At 34.1% G+C, this 18,780-nt stretch overlaps 1 protein-coding gene across 5 annotated transcripts in view; it reads left to right on the forward strand.

Annotated features, from left to right (window-relative positions):
- LOC124952013 (PRL-1 phosphatase-like) overlaps positions 1-18,780 on the forward strand; it is a 74,668-nt gene that overhangs the window by 20,944 nt on the left and 34,944 nt on the right. For 2 of the 5 annotated variants that reach the window (XM_047501273.1, XM_047501272.1), the window contains exons 3-15: positions 869-1,069; positions 2,663-2,716; positions 2,813-2,918; positions 3,278-3,494; positions 3,585-3,728; positions 3,844-4,047; positions 4,164-4,271; positions 4,338-4,571; positions 4,652-5,194; positions 5,308-5,497; positions 5,568-5,756; positions 5,832-5,983; positions 6,084-12,975. In XM_047501273.1, coding sequence (XP_047357229.1) covers positions 869-1,069; positions 2,663-2,716; positions 2,813-2,918; positions 3,278-3,494; positions 3,585-3,728; positions 3,844-4,047; positions 4,164-4,271; positions 4,338-4,571; positions 4,652-5,194; positions 5,308-5,497; positions 5,568-5,756; positions 5,832-5,983; positions 6,084-6,385 — 2,644 coding nt within the window. In that variant the 3' untranslated portion in view covers positions 6,386-12,975. Of the gene's footprint in view, positions 1-868; positions 1,070-2,662; positions 2,717-2,812; positions 2,919-3,277; positions 3,495-3,584; positions 3,729-3,843; positions 4,048-4,163; positions 4,272-4,337; positions 4,572-4,651; positions 5,195-5,307; positions 5,498-5,567; positions 5,757-5,831; positions 5,984-6,083; positions 12,976-18,780 lie in introns of those variants that run through there. The other 3 variants (XM_047501274.1, XM_047501281.1, XM_047501276.1) reach the window with 3 other exon arrangements.

Here is an 18,780-nt window from a genome sequence, read left to right on the forward strand (position 1 = left end):
TCGTTCGTATAAAGCTAATCCAAATAAGGTACCGCTTAATTACATTCGATTGGAATATTCGTCGGAGCAAAGATCCGACGTCCGAGTACGTCCTAGGTCATATGTCTTTTTTTTAGGTCATCGTCCATTCCCGGTTAGAGTTCTATTCGTCTTAGAATTTGTTCTATGATTTATGTAACGACTTTGAGAAAAAGGAAATGAGCATTTTAAAGTCATATGAGAAAACGTTTGCCTCAAACTCTTACGTCCTCCGTTCGGTTATGTGATCACGTTTTCTTTTTCTTCTTCTTCTTCTTCTATTTCTTCTTCTTCTTCATCTTCTTCTTTCACGCGATGCAATTCTTTATGAGAGAAATAAGAAAAAAGAAATAGAAACGAAAGCACGTGACGATGTTTCATAGCGAGTTTAGAAAATCGTCAACTGGATACGTATTTTCTCGTAGAAAAAGTTTCATCGTTGTTGGAAGACTAGAATACTCTTATTACCCTAGCAGAGGTAATACGATCCTTTGGTCGAAGGGAGTCTTGCATGAGATCCATGTGAAACATGGTTAAAGTCTTACCAGACAAGTCTATTCCAACGAGAAAGGGTGTCCTGTCCATAGACTATTCACCTTTCTTTAGTTTCCGCAACGTAATCGATACCAACGAACGTCTAGTAAATTTTCAAGCATCTTCTTTTTCTTTCTTTTTTTTTTTTTTTTTTTTCTTTTATTTTCTTTTCCTCTTAAAATAAAAATTATTACGTAATTATAGATCGTCGATAAGTTCGGGCAATAGCGTTATTACGTCCACTATCGTGACATCATGAGAATATCGTTATCGTTAAGCTAATTTTCAATTAACGTAGTGCAAAAATATCCTTCAGGTCCGAGTCCGGTAGCAATTATCACGCGGGACATCGACGGAATGAGAGCATGTATGCCATGACAGGACTGTACGCCGAAAGTGCTGGCACGGGAACCGATGAAAATGCGGATCCTTTGCAACCAAGCGGTAGCAGACTGACTCATGATACCGTAATAAGATGTCACAGTAGAAATCCAAGTTCCGGCCTTGTGGATCATAGGTGAGTACATCAAATTCATTTTTATTTTATTCATGTATCGTATCGCGCAACCCATAACGATCGTCTTTAGTAATTAACAATGTATTTAAAAGAACAGAGAAAAAAGAAGAGGAAAGAAAAATCGCATTAAATGATTTACGAAAAAGAAAGAATGAGAGAAATTAATTGTTAAAATACAAGTATGTTAAAGCTAGAAGAAAATTCTACTATTTTATACGAGCACGTTCTCGTGATAAAACGTCAGAAACTTCGTCAACAATATATCGTGTTAATCGTAGGAGTTTACATATATGAGCGTGCAATTTTTTCTTTCTCTCTCTTTTATATTTGTTTTTGTTCATGTAAATACGCGATCGTTACGCAAGCAACTCACGCGTAAAACCACAATGTTTAATCGTTCATACATACATATATCATTGTCGTCAGTATTCATTCAAAATGTTAAACCACAGCGTAACACGAAGGGTCATGACTAATACTGTGATTAACGATTTATAATTGATATAAGTGGATTACAAAACTCTGCGAGTTCTCGTAGATAAGAAAGAGAGAAAAAAAAAAAAAAAAAAAAAAAAAAAAAAAAAAAAAAAAACCTATCGAAAGATATTTTATTTTATTTATTAATCGCGCGCGGTCTATATCTGTTTCAAAATTATACGTAATGTTTTTCTCTTATCGAGAGAAAATGAATACTGAATAATTCCCATTAGAGAGATTCTGTGAATTCGATCGAAATGGAAAATGAGAGGAGTAAACGTGAACGCATAATCGAGAACTCGCGTCACGACAGTGATGCGAGAAAGTCTTTTCCGGTGAGCTAACGAAAGAAAGATAAAAAGGATAAAGACTAAAGAAAAGGAAAAAAAAAAAAAAAGAAAGAAAGAAAGAGAGACGATGACGCGGCGTCGAAGTAAGAGCATTGCGAAAGCGTTTCGAAATGTTTGCACGGGACGGAATCGCGACGTAAGACTTTCCGGATCGTAGAAAGTAAGACAACTATAGGAGCAATAACGGCAACACCATCGAGCATTACGTTTGTGTTGCTCGGTAAAACGATGCCGACCCTGACACGTATTCGCCATGTGTTTTTGTATGTGTGTACATACATACATATATATGCGTGCGGAATAGATTTGCGGAGAATATTTTTTATCTAATTGTTCCAAGCATACTTTCGCCAATCCTTTCGGTCGATTCGAAAGAATAGTTCCTTAGATGGAAATCAGGTTAATGGCCGTATTCCGATATCCTCCAAAAGTATCTTTCAGCTTTTCCTTTTCTTTTTTCTTTTTTTTTCTTTTCTTTTTTATTACGAATTCTTATCTATTAAATGTTCTTCCATATTCTAAGAATTTACGTCATTGTCTTTACGATATGACGCACGAACTTTAAAAAAATATACATTGATACGCATGTATAGACGGTATGATGTATTATAATCGTTAACGATCGATATTACTTGAGCGTAATATAAACTATCTTAAAACTTAATATTAATTCTTCATGCTTTGATATAAACTATCATCTTTAAGTTCATATATATTGAAACTTTATAGATTTATGCGGATCATGATCGTTCAAATATTTTTCCAGAGACTTTATCATCAAATGTCACAGCAGGAATCCCAGTGCTTCCATGGTGGACAGGTAAAAAGAGAAAAGAATTATTAATCAATTTGAGATTTTATTCTTTCTGTTTCTTTTTTTTTTCTTCTTCTTCTTCTCCTCTGTTTTTCTTTGTAGGACCGAAAAAGAAAGGGCCCAAACGCCACCGTTCAATCCAGACTCGAAGGACTGCGGAATTCTAAGCTGTAGGCCGGCCTTCATTCAAAGATTCGCCGGTATAAAGGTTGGTAATCGTAATTTGTTCCATGAACGAATCATCGTTTAGGCGTGACTTATTTTAAGTCACAACCCGTTACTCGTTAATTCGTCTCTTTTAACGGGTCTACGTGGATGTACATCACAAGTTTGTCGTGAGTCATCGTCTCTTACGGAATTAAAATCTTTTTATATTACTAGACGTTGCGACGAGTTACTAGAGAGCAAAGTTTTCGACGTTGAAAATTTGTCTTCGACCAATACGTATATACATATATACATATGGATATTGTTATAAACAACGAAATAAAATAAAAAAAAAAAAAATATATATATATATATATATGCATACATTTGATTTGACTTTGAATGGTTGTACGATTACAGGTGTTCGTATTCCTCCTTTCATTCCTCGTAACTCTACAACAAGCACTTAGTTCTGGTTATATCAATTCTGTGATCACAACTATTGAAAAAAGGTTTGAAATCCCGTCCAGCCTCTCGGGCCTCATTGCCAGCTCGTACGAAATAGGCAACGTCATTACTGTCATCTTTGTGAGCTATCTCGGTAGTCGCAGACATATTCCTGTTTGGATAGCCATTGGTAAATGCCTTAACGATAACTACGTTCGCTCTAGTTAATTTAATCCGTTATGTCATATCAATGTCTCTACAATAACATTAACGAATTTAGGTGCTGTTATCATGGGACTGGGATCGATGATCTTTATGGTACCGCATTTTACCGCCGAGCCTAATTTAACGACGACTTCGAACAATTCGAGCTCGGATAACATTTGCCGTGGCGTTTCGTTGCGCGAACAAGACATGGGACTCGGTAAGTTAATAGGAGGGGGGCAAAGAAAAGGATTCAAAAAAAAAAAAAAAAAAAAAAAAAAAGAAAAAAAAAATCGAATTTGTAATCTTTTTATTGTTAATTTTATTATTAACAGGACGTTTGTCATCGGGTTTATCGTCGCCGCACAACAATTTGAGAGGCGATAATTGTATACAGGGATCTCCATCGAATGCTGGTCCTGTTATGCTCTTTGTGCTCGCTCAGTTATTGTTAGGTTGCGGAGGTTCTCCTCTATTTACTCTCGGTACTACTTACATAGACGATCATGTGAGACCAGAGAGTGCTTCTTTGTACATCGGTAAGCGTTCAACTAACCAGCCTCGCCAGATGGGAATTGATTTATCAGTCTAAGCAATCCCTTTCTTCGTAAAAGATGACTACGACGTACCGTATCCGTTTCATTCATTTTTTTAGGATGTATGTACAGTATGGCGGCTTTTGGACCAGTATTAGGTTTTCTTCTTGGGGCATATCTTCTGTCATTCCACATGGACTCTTTCTCCGGGACGATTATTAGTATCGGTAAGTGAAATGTTATTTCAGGTTGCATTCTATCTGGATCGAAACGTTTCAACAAATTATATTTAGATCCTGGAGATCATCGGTGGGTCGGAATGTGGTGGGGCGGATTCTTACTCTGCGGTTTACTACTGATAATGGTGGCAATACCATTCTTTAGTTTTCCTAAAACATTGCAACACGAGAAAGAGAAAATAAGGATCATCGAGAAAAACAAATCCACTTCTCAGAAGGAGAAGGAGCAATCCAAGGAACCGAAGAAGGAGAAACTGGATGATACTGGATACGGTAAAGATGTGAAAGGTAAATAGACTATTACGATTCGTACGAAGATAATAAATATATATGGTAAAATATGGTTTATAATCGATTATTTTCCATAGATATTCCGCGTAGCATGTGGAGACTCGTTTGCAATCCCGTATACGTGGTGACCTGTTTGGGTGCTTGTATGGAATTGGTGATCGTCTCGGGCTTCGTTGTTTTTCTACCGAAATATCTCGAAACGCAGTTCAGTCTTGGGAAGAGTCAAGCGAGTATATTTACCGGCTCGATAGCTATACCGGGTGCATGCATTGGTATTTTCTTCGGTGGATGTTTGCTGAAACGATTAGAACTGAGGCCTAAAGGCGCGGTCCAGTTTGTTCTTGTCTCTAACATAATATGTTTGGTTTGTTACGGTCTCTTATTTTTCTTGGGTTGCGACAACGTGAAAATGGCCGGGACCACTATACCGTACTTTAACAGCAGCACGAAAGGTCCAGAACCTTTCCAAGTAAATCTCACTGCCGCATGCAACTTCGGTTGTGAATGTCGAATGACCGACGTTGAGCCGGTCTGTGGAAATAACGGCCTGACGTACTTCAGTCCTTGTCACGCTGGATGTACAGCCTTCAGTTCGAAATCTAACTTTACGAATTGCGCATGTAAGTCGATAGAAAGGAACATTTTGTTATTTATTATTTCGAAAAAGAAAAAAAAAGAAAAGAAAAAAAAAATCTCAGGATTTACATTGATGCGAGACTATTGTCGTTCACAGGTATACACGGTAATTTAACTATGCTGCCACCAGCAGCACCAGAATTTGCGGAAGTAACCGTAGTACCAGTAGCGACTGCTGGTCCGTGTACTTCACCCTGCAGAACGATATTTCCCTTTTTGATTCTTCTATTCTTCATGACGTTTATCGTGGCTGTAACCCAAATGCCTTTGTTGATGATAGTTTTAAGGTAAGTTACGAATCGATATAACAAACGGTTCATAAATTCCTTAAACCTGTTTATTTCTATCACGCTATAGATCTGTATCGGAGGAAGAACGATCATTCGCTCTTGGTATGCAATTCGTAATCTTCAGACTGTTTGGTTATATACCAGCGCCTATTCTTTTTGGTAATTTAATAGATTCAACGTGTTTATTGTGGAAAAGTACTTGCGGCGAGAAAGGCGGCCGATGTCTCTTGTACGACATCGAACAATTTAGATATAGGTAAGAGTGTATATATATATCCTTGAAAGTTTATCTTACAATACTTTTGGCTATAATATGTTTTGTATTATACAGGTATGTAGGTCTTTGCGCTGGCATAAAAATCTTGGCACTAGCATTGTTTCTGGTTGATTGGTGGCTCGTAAGAAGGAGAAGACAAATGGAGGATCAGGCTCCTTCCTTCACCGTCAATGAATTCGTAGGATCAATTATTAGTCTCGACAAATGTAAGTCATTTTTTTTTTTTTTTTGTTTTCAAGTAAATCTTATTAATCGCATATGACGTCTCTGTACGGCGTATATCGAATCGTACTTGCCTTATTATAGTATTTGAGGAAAAACCTCATCAACATAATTTAGGGGATGGCGATGTGAACTCACCGAGCTCCGATGGATTAACGCCATCCTCTGTTTCTTCGCCTACGGAGCCTACAAAGTCGACGAATCTCGAAGAAACAGAATCTTCAAATCATACGCAGGACTCGAATGAAACGGCGAATCGTTTGAAAAACATGATGATGGATGTCGATGTACCAGATACGAGGCAAACACAATTCGCCACTCGTGAACAGGAAGTAGATACGAAGCCTTCGATTGGTAAATCAGAAAGTCGTGATCAGAATGTTTAATGTTTATTTCGGACTAGGAACTATAAAAATAAATCTATCGAATTGGTGATAAAAAAATTTGTGACAAATTATTAGAGAATTCATTGTAAATATAAAGTGTTCATTGTTGAGAAGCGCCCACTAATCTTTACAGTCATAGAACTTATGTATACGACTGTCGCACTCGATAAATAATGAATGAATAAATGTGACTTTCGGTGCTCGTGAATATGTTTCGAAGAAATTATTATAAACGGGATAGAAAGAACTTGCAGTCAATATTTTTCTGTTAGCGTGATCATCGCGCTCGAACTCGATAGAAAAAAATATATATATATATACGTACATATATATGTACATATAAATATAAGTATATACATATATATATATATATATATATATATATATGTATATGTATATGTATACACTTATATATATCGGATTAGTTTTCTATGTATTCGTATATTTCACATAAAATGCATACGTAGCTATGAAATATTAAACTCTTGCATTTGAAGAAGAAAGAGTGCTGTTTATCTTCCGCAATAATTTGTCACAGATTTCGATGAAATGGTTTAGCTATTATAAGAAGATGATATCAGTAAGTGTACATTTTTATGGCATTGCGATGTGTAAATAGATTAATGATAGGTTGTACGACTCATTTAAAGAGTGCAGTTCGAGACTGTACCGTTATTGTGTGGCTGAATCTATACTGTTTTTACTCTAAATGATACATTATACGAAACGATAGCACAAGATAAGGCTAAAGATTAAGTACACGGAGAAACGATGGAATTTGTCATCGTCTTTGGTACAAGTTGTCAAGAAACGAGCCTTTATCGCGACTGCTATGTAAAACAAAAGGCCAACGCGAAGACGAAATTGTAAATATAAAAATCCTGCCTTAAGAACTACAAGACTAGACAAAACTTAAAGTTAAATATAATTAACTAAGTTAACGAAACTAATGATCTATATATTTAAACATTATTATCCGCAGATCAAGAGCTGAGATTTATTTTATAACTAGATTTTAGGCTTTCTCACAAAAAAAGTAGTCAATTTAGAAATAGCGAAGAGTAAAATGACGAAAATCATAGTTGAATCAATAGGATACAATTGAATGGTGTAGTAGAGTTTTATCTTATCCTTTCTAATAGATATATTATACACACGATCATAATCCCACGCTTTGAAAAGAGCGGCACGTGATCTCCGATGATTGTTTCTTCGGCTTCTTAAGTAAATCTATTTTATAGAATCTCAAAGTAATATCACTTGCGGAAAAATGGCTTTCGTCGAAAATGAACGTACGATTTCTTTCTTTCTTTCGTTTCGTTTCTTTTCTTTTCTTTTCTTTTCTTTTCTTTTCGATAAGATATTTCGTAGAATGCGAAAGACGCTTCCAAGCAACCAAAATCTATATCATTTTCCGTACGTATGGATTGAGGATCGATCGGATTTCAATATCAATCTATGGGACCTTACTGTCTCCGATAAGTTTTTGGCTTCGATGCAATTAGCTTGCTCGTAATGAGGATGCTACTAGTTTTGTACCTGAAAGCCTCTCGAATCAATTTCGATGTATAAAAGATGAAGATGAAGACGATAACGATGACGATGACGATAATGATGAGGTAGGAGAAGGAAGAACAAAGAAAAAAAATAAATAAATAAAAACTAGAAAGAAACTATATAAACTCACTCAGGAATGAAATTCTATAGAGAGTAAGGGCACTTTTAATTTAATTCAGAATATAACATGAAACGGGGGAAAAAAAAAAAAATAATAATAAAAAACGAGTGTTAAGAATATATATATCTCCTCGAAGCCAGGAAAAATTTTGCCTTAGCTTATGAAGAAAGTACGATCAATTCATTTTAAGTTTTTATTTTCGATATTTTCAACTTTCTTATCTGCTCGACGTAAATCCTTTCGCGAAATAGTATTTTACGTCTGACAACAACTGTTAACAAAGAAATAGAACAAGAAAAAGAAAAAAGAAAAAAAAAAAAAAAGAAAAAAAGAAGAAAGAAAAATGATTTAACGTGCTTTTCTATATATAGAAAAACGTAGTCTCTCGATGATATTAAAGAAATTCAAGAAACCCTGCGTTGCCGCAAATGTAAACTTTATGCAAATTACTTACGTTCGCGTTTTCACACGTGTATTTATCACGGTATCATCACTCTTGCTGTTTGGTCCGTCACTGTCAATTTTTCAAAGTGTAGTATACACGCTACTATATTTTAGAGGCAATTTTCACGTTTGATGTAAAACGATTCCTCAAAGCCGACCGTTCGCATCGTTTTTTCGAAACAGCGATGATCTCTTTAATGACTACGTTATTGCGATGCACTTATATATAATATATATATTATATATATATATATATATATATACACACCTATATAACTTTGTGATATAAATTTCTTCCGAGCGGTAGACTTTGACGAACGCCCGTAGATCGTAACAAAGAAGTGCTGTGAATAGAAGAAGAAGAAGAAGAAGAAGAAGAAGAAGACGAAGAAGACGAAGAAGAAGAAGATTGAGGGGTAGAGGAGGAAAAAGGATAAAAAAAAAGAAAAAGAAAATCTAAGTACATATACATAAATAAATGGCAAATCAAACTCAGTTCAACTTACACGCCGAAGGGAACGGAGAAGGGATCTCCACTTCGGATACTTGCAATTGTACATAAAATTATAGTTAGAAAAAGAGAGAGAGAGAGAGGGAGAAAGAGATAGATATAAATACCGTGCGATTACGAGCCATTTTTACGAGCTCGAAGTCGCGGTCGTGTTGCTTCGACGTTTCTTACATTTCTGAATGAAGATGCATCGAACGAATCTTGCACGGCTACAATAATAATAAGTATAACGAATCTTACGTTACTTAAGTACTTTTGTAAGAATTTTATTTTTGAATGATTATTTTTTTAATTTTTCTCCCACTATATTGTCTCTATCTTTTTACTTTGTTCTCTCTTCTCACGACGACACGTAGTTTGTTATGTTTTTTCGTCGATGATATTAACGAAGCGTTTTAATTGAATAATTCTCTTTTAATTAATATCCTGTTAACGTCAATATACACCCATGCTATCGACAGATAAACTGCGATAACTATTAATACCGATACTACTCGCTAAAATTAGTACTACTACTACTATTACTACTACTACTACTACTACTATTACTACTACTATTACTACTACTATTACGATTACTCTTATCGCTATTATATTGTTATATATTTAATTACTACAATTATGATTTTAGTCTTGAATTTTCTTGTCAAGAGACCGTAGTGTGTACGTAACATTCCCAAGCGCGGCAGTAATCTGGATTAAAATTATAAAATAGCGAAAGAAAAATAAATACGATCAAGTATTAGATAGGATTTACTATAGTAATAAAATTTAAATCTAAAAATGTTATGTTATAATGTATATATAAATATATATATATATGTATGTATATCATGCATGTATGTATGTGTATATGTATATATACATCATATGTATGTATTATCGTCACAATGTAAACTGCTTATAGATGTAATGTATTTTTTGTAGGGACCATAAATATAAGCAGAAACACTATACATATATAAAGAGTTTCAATCGGTGAAGAAAAGTGCGGAGAGAGTAGGCACAATGAAGTATGTCAAATTCGTGAAAGCAATACATGCGTGGCACGAGAAGTTCCTAGAAATAATCAATTTAATGTTCGCGTACATAAATATAAATATAATAACTATGTACGTTCGTATAAAAACGTATGCGTATATAATAAAAAGAAAAAAAAAAAAAAAAAAAAAAAAAAAAAGAAAAAAAATAACAAAAGAAAAAACAGAAAAAAAAAACAGAAAAAAAAAAGAAAAAAAGGCAGAATAAAAAAGAACAAAAAAAAATATATTTATATTTGTGTATATATCACATGTTGATATATAACGTTAATCGTATTAAATGTTAACGATAAAGAGAGACGAAGAAAAGGAAATACCAGTTACTACGGAATTCTTCTCTCTTTTTGTGCGAAACTATGCACGCTAACACGTTTTATTTTGTTCAATGAAAAATATCATATTTAGAATACGAAAGTAAATGAAATGTAACGCGCTACACCGATCTTCTAGGAACTTCTCTGCGGGAGCAACAATTAATTAATTAAAGAACGAGATTACGGATCGCAAAGGAAAACGGAAAAAATACAAAGAGAAAGAGAGAGAGAGAGGGAGGGAGAGATGAAGAAACAAAACAAAATAAAAATAAACCGTGAATACTGATACTTTCTCCCATTGGTGGAATAAGTTTTATCGGACTTCGCTGCGTTATGCATTAAAAAATAAAATCAGTGCACCTTTTATGATCGTAATCGCGTTTTTGGAAGTATGCCTTAAATTGCAATGGAGTAAAGAAATATGGAATAGTAAAGAAAAATGAAGATAAATCTATGCATAGACAGGAATATACATTACATAAATTTTAATCATGATCGCGAACGTCTACGAACGTCGTCGAGCGTGTTTCCTACTACGTATTTTGCGTGGTCTTGTAAAAAAAAGAAAACAATGCCGGATTTCAATGGAAAGCTTTCCTATCATATCAAAATCTTCAGTTTTTAACAATGGAAATTGATAATCTCGCGTGTTACGTAATATCTACGTTTAGGAAAAATAAAAGATGTAAGTCTTCTATTGAAGTTCAATGAAACGTTACAGAGGGATTTCAGTTTAACGAATTTCGTTGTAAAATTATTATTATTATTACTATAATGATTATTAATATTATTATTATTATTATTATTATTATCATTATTATTATTATTATTATTATTATTATTATTATTAAGTAGATATATCAATAACTATCTCGCGATAAGAAGGATCGTTAAATAAATAGGAAAATGAATTTATAAAAACGATCCAACACGATTCGAATTTAAGTTATTCGTAGTATCAACTCGAAGCTCTTCTGCGGTTTCGTTTGAGTACACCGGAACAATTTCGAATTTGTTTCTTATCATTGTAATCCAATTTGCAAAGGTCGATCGATCCCCTTAATAATTAATTTCTCTCTTTTCATTGTCAATGAATTCTTTTAAGATCAAATATTTCGTTTCTGCCATGCTATAAACCCAAAAATTATGGATGCATTGTTAAGTACATTAAGAGATAATAATCACAATGGTCGAGATTGCCTTCTACTCGATTTTATTTAAACCTTAATTTTTCAAAAAGAGATAAGGCACAAACAAATAATGTATTTACAATGAATAAATGTTTGGAAAACTGTTATTCAGCGTTATTCATATTATATTATTATTATTATTATTATTATTATCGTGCGATTAATTATATACCGATAGGACGAAGGATATATTTAGATTAAAAGAAGGAAATGAAAAAAAAAAACAGATCGTACATCGTGAATCATTTTAGAAAATCTTTCATCTACTTCCTTTTTAGATTGATAGTGATAAATAATTATCATATTCTTCTAGAAATTTATTTAAAGAGTTATCGATCGAAATGATAGCGTTTTACATATGTCGCTGTATCGTGGCATTTCTTTTCGTTCGATAGATAAAACGTCTCTGCTTTTTCAGTCGAGAACGTTGCTCGTAATATCGCGATAAAACACACTAAATAACAGCCTTCGTGTTCACCGGTTCGGCCATTTTCTTTTCTTTTTTTTTTTTTTCTTTCTCTTTTTTATCCTTTTTATATCGAACATTATTTTTAGCTGTTAACAATAAATACAGTACGCTGTATTTAGATATAAAGAACGTGTTTACAACTTGTTCGGGACTCCGGAGCAAAACGATCAATGATAGTTGGAATGGCGGAATTTATTTTCGATTTTCCGAAAATAAACTATTCAGTGAGAATAATCATGCTTTGCTCGCTCGACCGAGCGCACGCTCACAAATTTGGACGAATTTTATTTCGATAAAACTTATTTAGAAATTTATCGCGTTGCATAATTTACAAGAATCCAAGAATTCTCCAAAGAATCCCATCGGAGAAACGACATTTTAACGTGCGAATAATTTCACTCTTAATATCCATCCGTTTAATCTTATATTATATTGTTCAAGAGAAAATCTATAATAAGCGATGAGTATAAATTTCCAAGAATTCCATTTTTTTCCTCGAATTACAACGTGTGCGATTGTAAAGTCGATCGTAAATACGTTAATTGAAGTTCGGTTAAGGATAAAGCAAAAAAAGTAATAATAATCTACGTTTAGAAATGGAAATGTAATAAATAAAAATGTATTTACATATATCGTAAAAAGAAAAATGGAAGAGAAGAAAAAGAAAAAAACATTCGCGATAGAAAAATTGTTCGATAAGAAGCGTTAAAGCTATTTGAAATTGGCGGCGTAACATGGCGACGACCAATGAGACGATAGTAAGGGTGGCGAAGTCAAACGCGCGGACTTCCGCCATTTCCGTCAGTTGTCCACAGGCTTTTGGAGCGTGCGGACGTGTGCGAGTGCTTCGTAGTATCATTTTCCCCTGTCATCGTTACGGAGTCGCGTTTTCGCTAACGAACGCCTCACCGTACCTTCTAGATTCAATGTGTATGGCGATTCAGGTGAGTTAATTTACAAATAGGAAATATTTTTTTTAACAGAGAAAAACATTATGTGATGGAGACGTATACCGTGGGTGCGGGGGCTAGAGGGAGGGGGGACGTCTCTTTTCGTGTATCTACAACGTGTTACTCCGCATTTCCGTGCGTGCGATTGGTCGCCACGTTTTATCGAGACAAACGAAAGAGTCAATCGTTGAAAAATAATGAGTACCTCGTTAAATTACACGTATTATTCGTTCTCTTTCGAAGGAATCGTTATGATCAGGGAAAGAAAAATAAAAAAGCGCTCGAGACGCGCTCGCTACTGCGGTTCTATGTATGAGTGAATATATATATATGTGTGTATGTGTGTGTGTGTGTGTGTGTGTGTGGGAAGGTTCGGTGTCGCGCACGGTTTCTCTGACGTAGGTTAAACGCTCGGTTCTCTCACTGATGGTGATTGTGTGGTCCGTTGTGCGCTCGAGCACTCGCGCGCCACCTTGTACGCGCGCGCGCGCGCGCGCGACGTTTACGCGCACACAACACGCACACATACACACAAAACAGAGAGAGAGAGCATACGCACGCGCAACTAATACACACGTACAATGCGGATCGTGCCATTTGCGAGGTACGATCCTAGCACACGGACACACATTTACTTTCGAACTACCTCGTTCGACGCGCGTCTCTCTCTCTTTCTCACTCTCTCGAGTTCGTCTATACTCATGTGTGTATGTTCCCTTGTATTAGTGCGGACGACGAACTCTGGCGTGTCCCGACGAAAGCCGGCGTCGGCTCTCCTCGACCATCCTTTTCTCTGTCTCTATCTCTGTCCTCCTCTCTTACACGTACGAACACGCAAATACATACATATATTTATAATGCCTTCTTCCCCCGCGACTTATTTTTCTCTACTTTTTCCTCTTTCTTTGTACAATTTTTTCATTTTGTTGTTTTTTTTTTTTTTTTTTTTTTTTTCTTTTTTTTCTTTTTTTTCACAACCGTGTACTCCGAAAAAAATTTTCTTTCGGCATTCTCCTTTTCATTTTCCTTTACTTATCTTTTCGTTTCGTTTCGTTTCGTTTCGTTACTTCCTTAATGGACTAATCGTCGATAAGGGACGAACTTACTAAAGTGGACAAAGATGAGGAGGACGCGGAAGTTATTTCTCCTCTTGGATGGAGTAGTAGCCTATGTCTCTCTACCCTCGCGGCTTTCTTTCAAAGCACGAGAAGCTTGAGAGAGAGAGAGAGAGAGAGAGAGAGAGAGAGAGAGAGAGAGGGAAATAGAAGAGTCGAAGGGCGCGCCAGGTCGAAAGGATATGGACACGGCTTCTCTCTTTTTCTCTTCGATAAAAATTTCTGAACGTTTTGTAGCCTCCTTCGAAGCAGTTCTTAACTTACCCTTTATATTTTTTCTTTCTTGATTTTACCTTTTTTTTCTTTTTCTTCTTCTTTTTTTTTTTTTTTTTTTTTTTTTTTTTTTTGTTCAAAATCCGAACTTAACCTTTACACCAGTAAAAAGGGTGTTTTACCTTTACGGAGAGAGAAATATTTATTCTTTCATTTTCTTTTTTTTTTTTTTTCTGTCTTTTTTTTTATCTCTCTGTTAATATTTTATTTAACATTTAAAAATTACTCAAACGATACGTAATGACTAAGCTGTGTTTAGAGTTTAGCTTTGTTTTATTATTTAAAACTTTGTGTTTATTTTCTCATGCCGACTAACGTGTTTCTTCGTCCTATATGTGTGTGTATGTGAGTGTATATATATATATATATATATATATATACACGTATGTATGTACAGGTAACAGGTGCTCTTATCGTGCCATTTCTTTTCGAAACTTTGCAATTAATTTTTCTTTTAATATTTTATTCTCTCGACATTATTATTTTCCTTATCGTTTTCCGTCGGATCATTATACTTATCTCTTTAACGTTATTCCACGTGATCAGACTTTAAAAATATATAAAATTTCATATCGACGTTTAAACGGCCTTATCCCGTCGGACTTCTTTATTGCGTTTTGTCAATTTTTATAACTCCGTGAAATAAAGGTAACAATACATTTCTTATCTTATTGGCTTTTTTTATTGCACTTTTATTTATTTTTTTTTTTTTTTCTTTTCATTTCATTTTTTCCTTTTTGTTTGTCTCACCGTTGTACACAGCTACGTACAACGTTCATTTCAATGAAATAGTCTTCGTTCAAATATCTATTTTCCGAGATTAATTGGGTTCGATGAATCGTTAAGAATAGACAATGGGATTCAATTTAAATTGAAATTTGGGGTTTAAACGATTATGTCGATATGCATGGAGAAAGGATGTATTTAGGTGATATACCAGAGAGGAGATGGTGCCTTTTATCGAGCTCGAAAGGAGGTCCGCGTGTCTGCAATGTTGAGGGAGCCATTCGACTACAACGACGACGACGAGTCGCACTACTCCAACAGGAAAGTGGCCTAGACTTCTTAGAGACTACCTTTATCTCTCTCTCTCTCTCTCTCTCTCTCTCTCTCTCTCTCTCTTTTTTTTTACTCGAGTGTCAGGTTAAATAGAATGGAAAAGCTTTAAAGCCGTCTTTTTTCCACTCTTACGAGATATTTGTCGTCTTCTCTTTCTTCGATCTTTTCTCTCTCTCTCTCTCTCTCTCTCTCTCTTTCATTCTATTTTTATAAAATGAATTGAATCGTTCTAACGATGTAAACGGCCCTTCGATTGTATTTTTCTCTGAACGATACGACCCAGACGAACGTAAACTTTATTAGGTCGTACAAAAAAGTTTTAAGAGAAGAGAGGAAAAAACACTTAAAGGGTATCGAATGTGTGTGTGTGTGTGTGTATGTGTCTACAGTTTTAGTATAATCCTTTTGAAATTTGCGAATTGACAATATAAAATGACGATGGTATTATCAAACGTACCAGTTTGGAATAATTGAAATAATTCAAGAAATAATTGTAAAAACGATGCAAATTAAATATTAATATAAAGCGATACGTCTAATTAGAGATTTCGTTTCGACGATAAAAGAACAAAAAAAAAATAATTGTTATTTTCAAATTGGCTTGACAAATTATTTACTATTTACTATTTACTATAATTGTTTATTTGTATAGATAATAAATATATAATTAAATTTTATATATATATCTATATATATGTATACGTATATGCATTTATTTTACAATGTTACATATGCACTTAACTTTACAAAATAAGTAATGAATATATTGCAACTAAATAGATACACAGTGTGCGTGTGTGTGTGTGTATGTGTGTGCGTGCGTGTGTGTTTGTTGAAAAATATATTTCTCTAGGAAGTAACGTAAACGTAAACGTAAACGTAAACGTTCATCCTTTTCGCAAGCATATTTATCAACAAAAGAGTTTGCCAACGCAACCAGCATGCTTGTTTACGATATTATGTTGAACTAAGCGAACTCATACAAGCACTCCACCTATGAAACATTGTCTACCTTATCTGCCTTTCATCTGACTGCCGCAATTTAGTTTAATTCAAGCCACTACTAATCCTTTTTTAAACGAGACGGATGAGTGGGTGTAGCCCACGAGAACGTTGTGCTTAGTTCGTTTATTTACTTACCAACTAGACTCGTACGTTTGCTATCGTTAAGTTTTACCTTCTTTTCTTTCCCGGTCGTTCATTAAATTTTAATTTACATATTTACGTTAGGTATTCCAATATATATATATATAATATAATATAATATAATATAATATAATATAATATAATATAATATAATATAATAGAGTATACATAGGCACATAAAATTCTGATTTACTAGAAGAAAAAAAATAAAACTTTCGTTTACGTGTACGTTCGTTAAATTCGTTTAAAGATAATAATTATTTGACAATTATTAACGATTAACGTATATAGTTATATAACATCTAAGATCGAAGATCGTGATCTTTATTATTCGTTACTTTAATTTTATTTTTAATTCGAATATTCTTCGATCGATAAGATTCGATGTTCTTAAAATAAACTCGTGTTCATTTTTTCTTCTCTTTTTTTTTTTTTTTTTTTTTTTTTTTTTTTTTTTTTTTTTTTTTTTTTTTTTTTTTTTTATTACCGACATGTAACATAATGTAACGTAATATAATAAGTTGCATGCAGAATTTTATTCTTTGGAAAGAATTCTCTCTAAAAGGCTAAAAGTTCACTCTAAAATCGAGAGTAGATCTTTCAGATCAGATTTTTGCTTTCGTTGATGAATCGCCTGGTGGTGGAGGAAGAGGAGGGAGGGAGGGAGGGCCAAAGCCCTTTTCTCCTCGTCGTATTAATTTTCATGGTAAACAATGGCCGAAGTCTACTATCCGAGACCTAGTCGATGAGAGATGTCTCGTTCGACGTTGTATAAACGGGGCGGGTGCGCCGACCGATCGATCTTCCTCGATCGTTCGGCCTACTGCCACGTTATATACATAGTTGTGCTTTCTGAGTATTACGCATTTTCTATGTATCTCTCTCTCTCTCTCTTACATATGTATTGCGCGCCCGGGTATATGTGTGTGTATGTATATATAGAAGAATAAAATAAACTTTTTTCTATCCCTCTGTTTTTTTTTTTTTTTTTTTTTTTTTTTTCCAAGTGTTAAATTATTTATATTTTGCAGAATGGATTGCGTACGTACGCATATATGTGCATATATGTGCGTGATTTTAATTATTAAATCTTTTAAATACAATAATTAAAGATAATCATGTTTTACGCTGAATCTCTGTTAGATTCGTTTTATTGGATTTAATTATTTCTTCTTTCGTTATGTATGTACGTATAATTAAAGCAAAAAAAAAAAAAAAGAAAGAAAAAAAAAAGAGAGAAAAAAAAGTCTAACCATCTGTCTCTTTATTCGTCGGATATTCAAGGACTCTCAAAGAGACGCAAAAACAGAGAAGCACGTTGTACTTAAATCGTCAAACTCTTCGTACATTATACACCATTTTCTTATGAGATCCATCTGTTTCGAGGCATAGAGTGAAATATATTAGAAATTAATATATTTCAGGTTAATGTAGTAGTAATAATCGTCGTCGTCGTCGTGGGACATAACGAAGCTTTGACCTATTCTTACTTCCTTTTCATCTTTTTTTTTTCCTTTTTTCTTAATTTTTTTTCTTTTTTCTTCTTTTTTTTTTTTTTTTTTTCTTTATTTTTATTTGTTACAATTACAAGTTAAAGGAAACGTCGACGTTTCCGGGAAGTAACCAAGAATATATTTATGTCGTAGTTATGAATCATCATCGGACATTAGCATTAATCGCAAATTTGTGGATGACTTAGGGACGTCATTTAGTTCGTTTTTTATTTTTTTACTTTTTTCTTTCAATAAGAAAGAAAAAAAGATAATCGACGATACAAAGAGAGAAGAATATAAGGGGGATAAGTTATTAAATGCACGCGAGACTTTCTGTAAAATAAAATGAAAAAAAGAAAAAAAAAAAAGAAAAGAAAATAGAAAGAAAGAAAATATTAAAATCGTGATAGAATTTGCATCGTACCTATTTCCATGTAATAGTCGTTTATTTTCTCCTAGGTCAAGGTTGTTCGCTCGCTATACGAATACGTTGTCGAGGACGGCTATTTGACGATAAAGATGAAATCGTGCGTGATAACGTGATAAAGAGAGAGAGAGAGAGAGAGAGAGAGAGAGAGAGAGAGAGAGAGAGAGAGAGAGAGAGAGAGAGAGAGAGAGAGAGAGAGAAAGACAAAGAAAAAACGAGACAAAAGTCGTATCGATTAAACTCTTCGTCAAATATTCGTTTGATAAATTTTTTATTCGATATTATA

Source organism: Vespa velutina, chromosome 10 (assembly GCF_912470025.1).
Source record: "Vespa velutina chromosome 10, iVesVel2.1, whole genome shotgun sequence".
NCBI classification, from domain to species: Eukaryota; Metazoa; Arthropoda; class Insecta; order Hymenoptera; family Vespidae; genus Vespa; species Vespa velutina.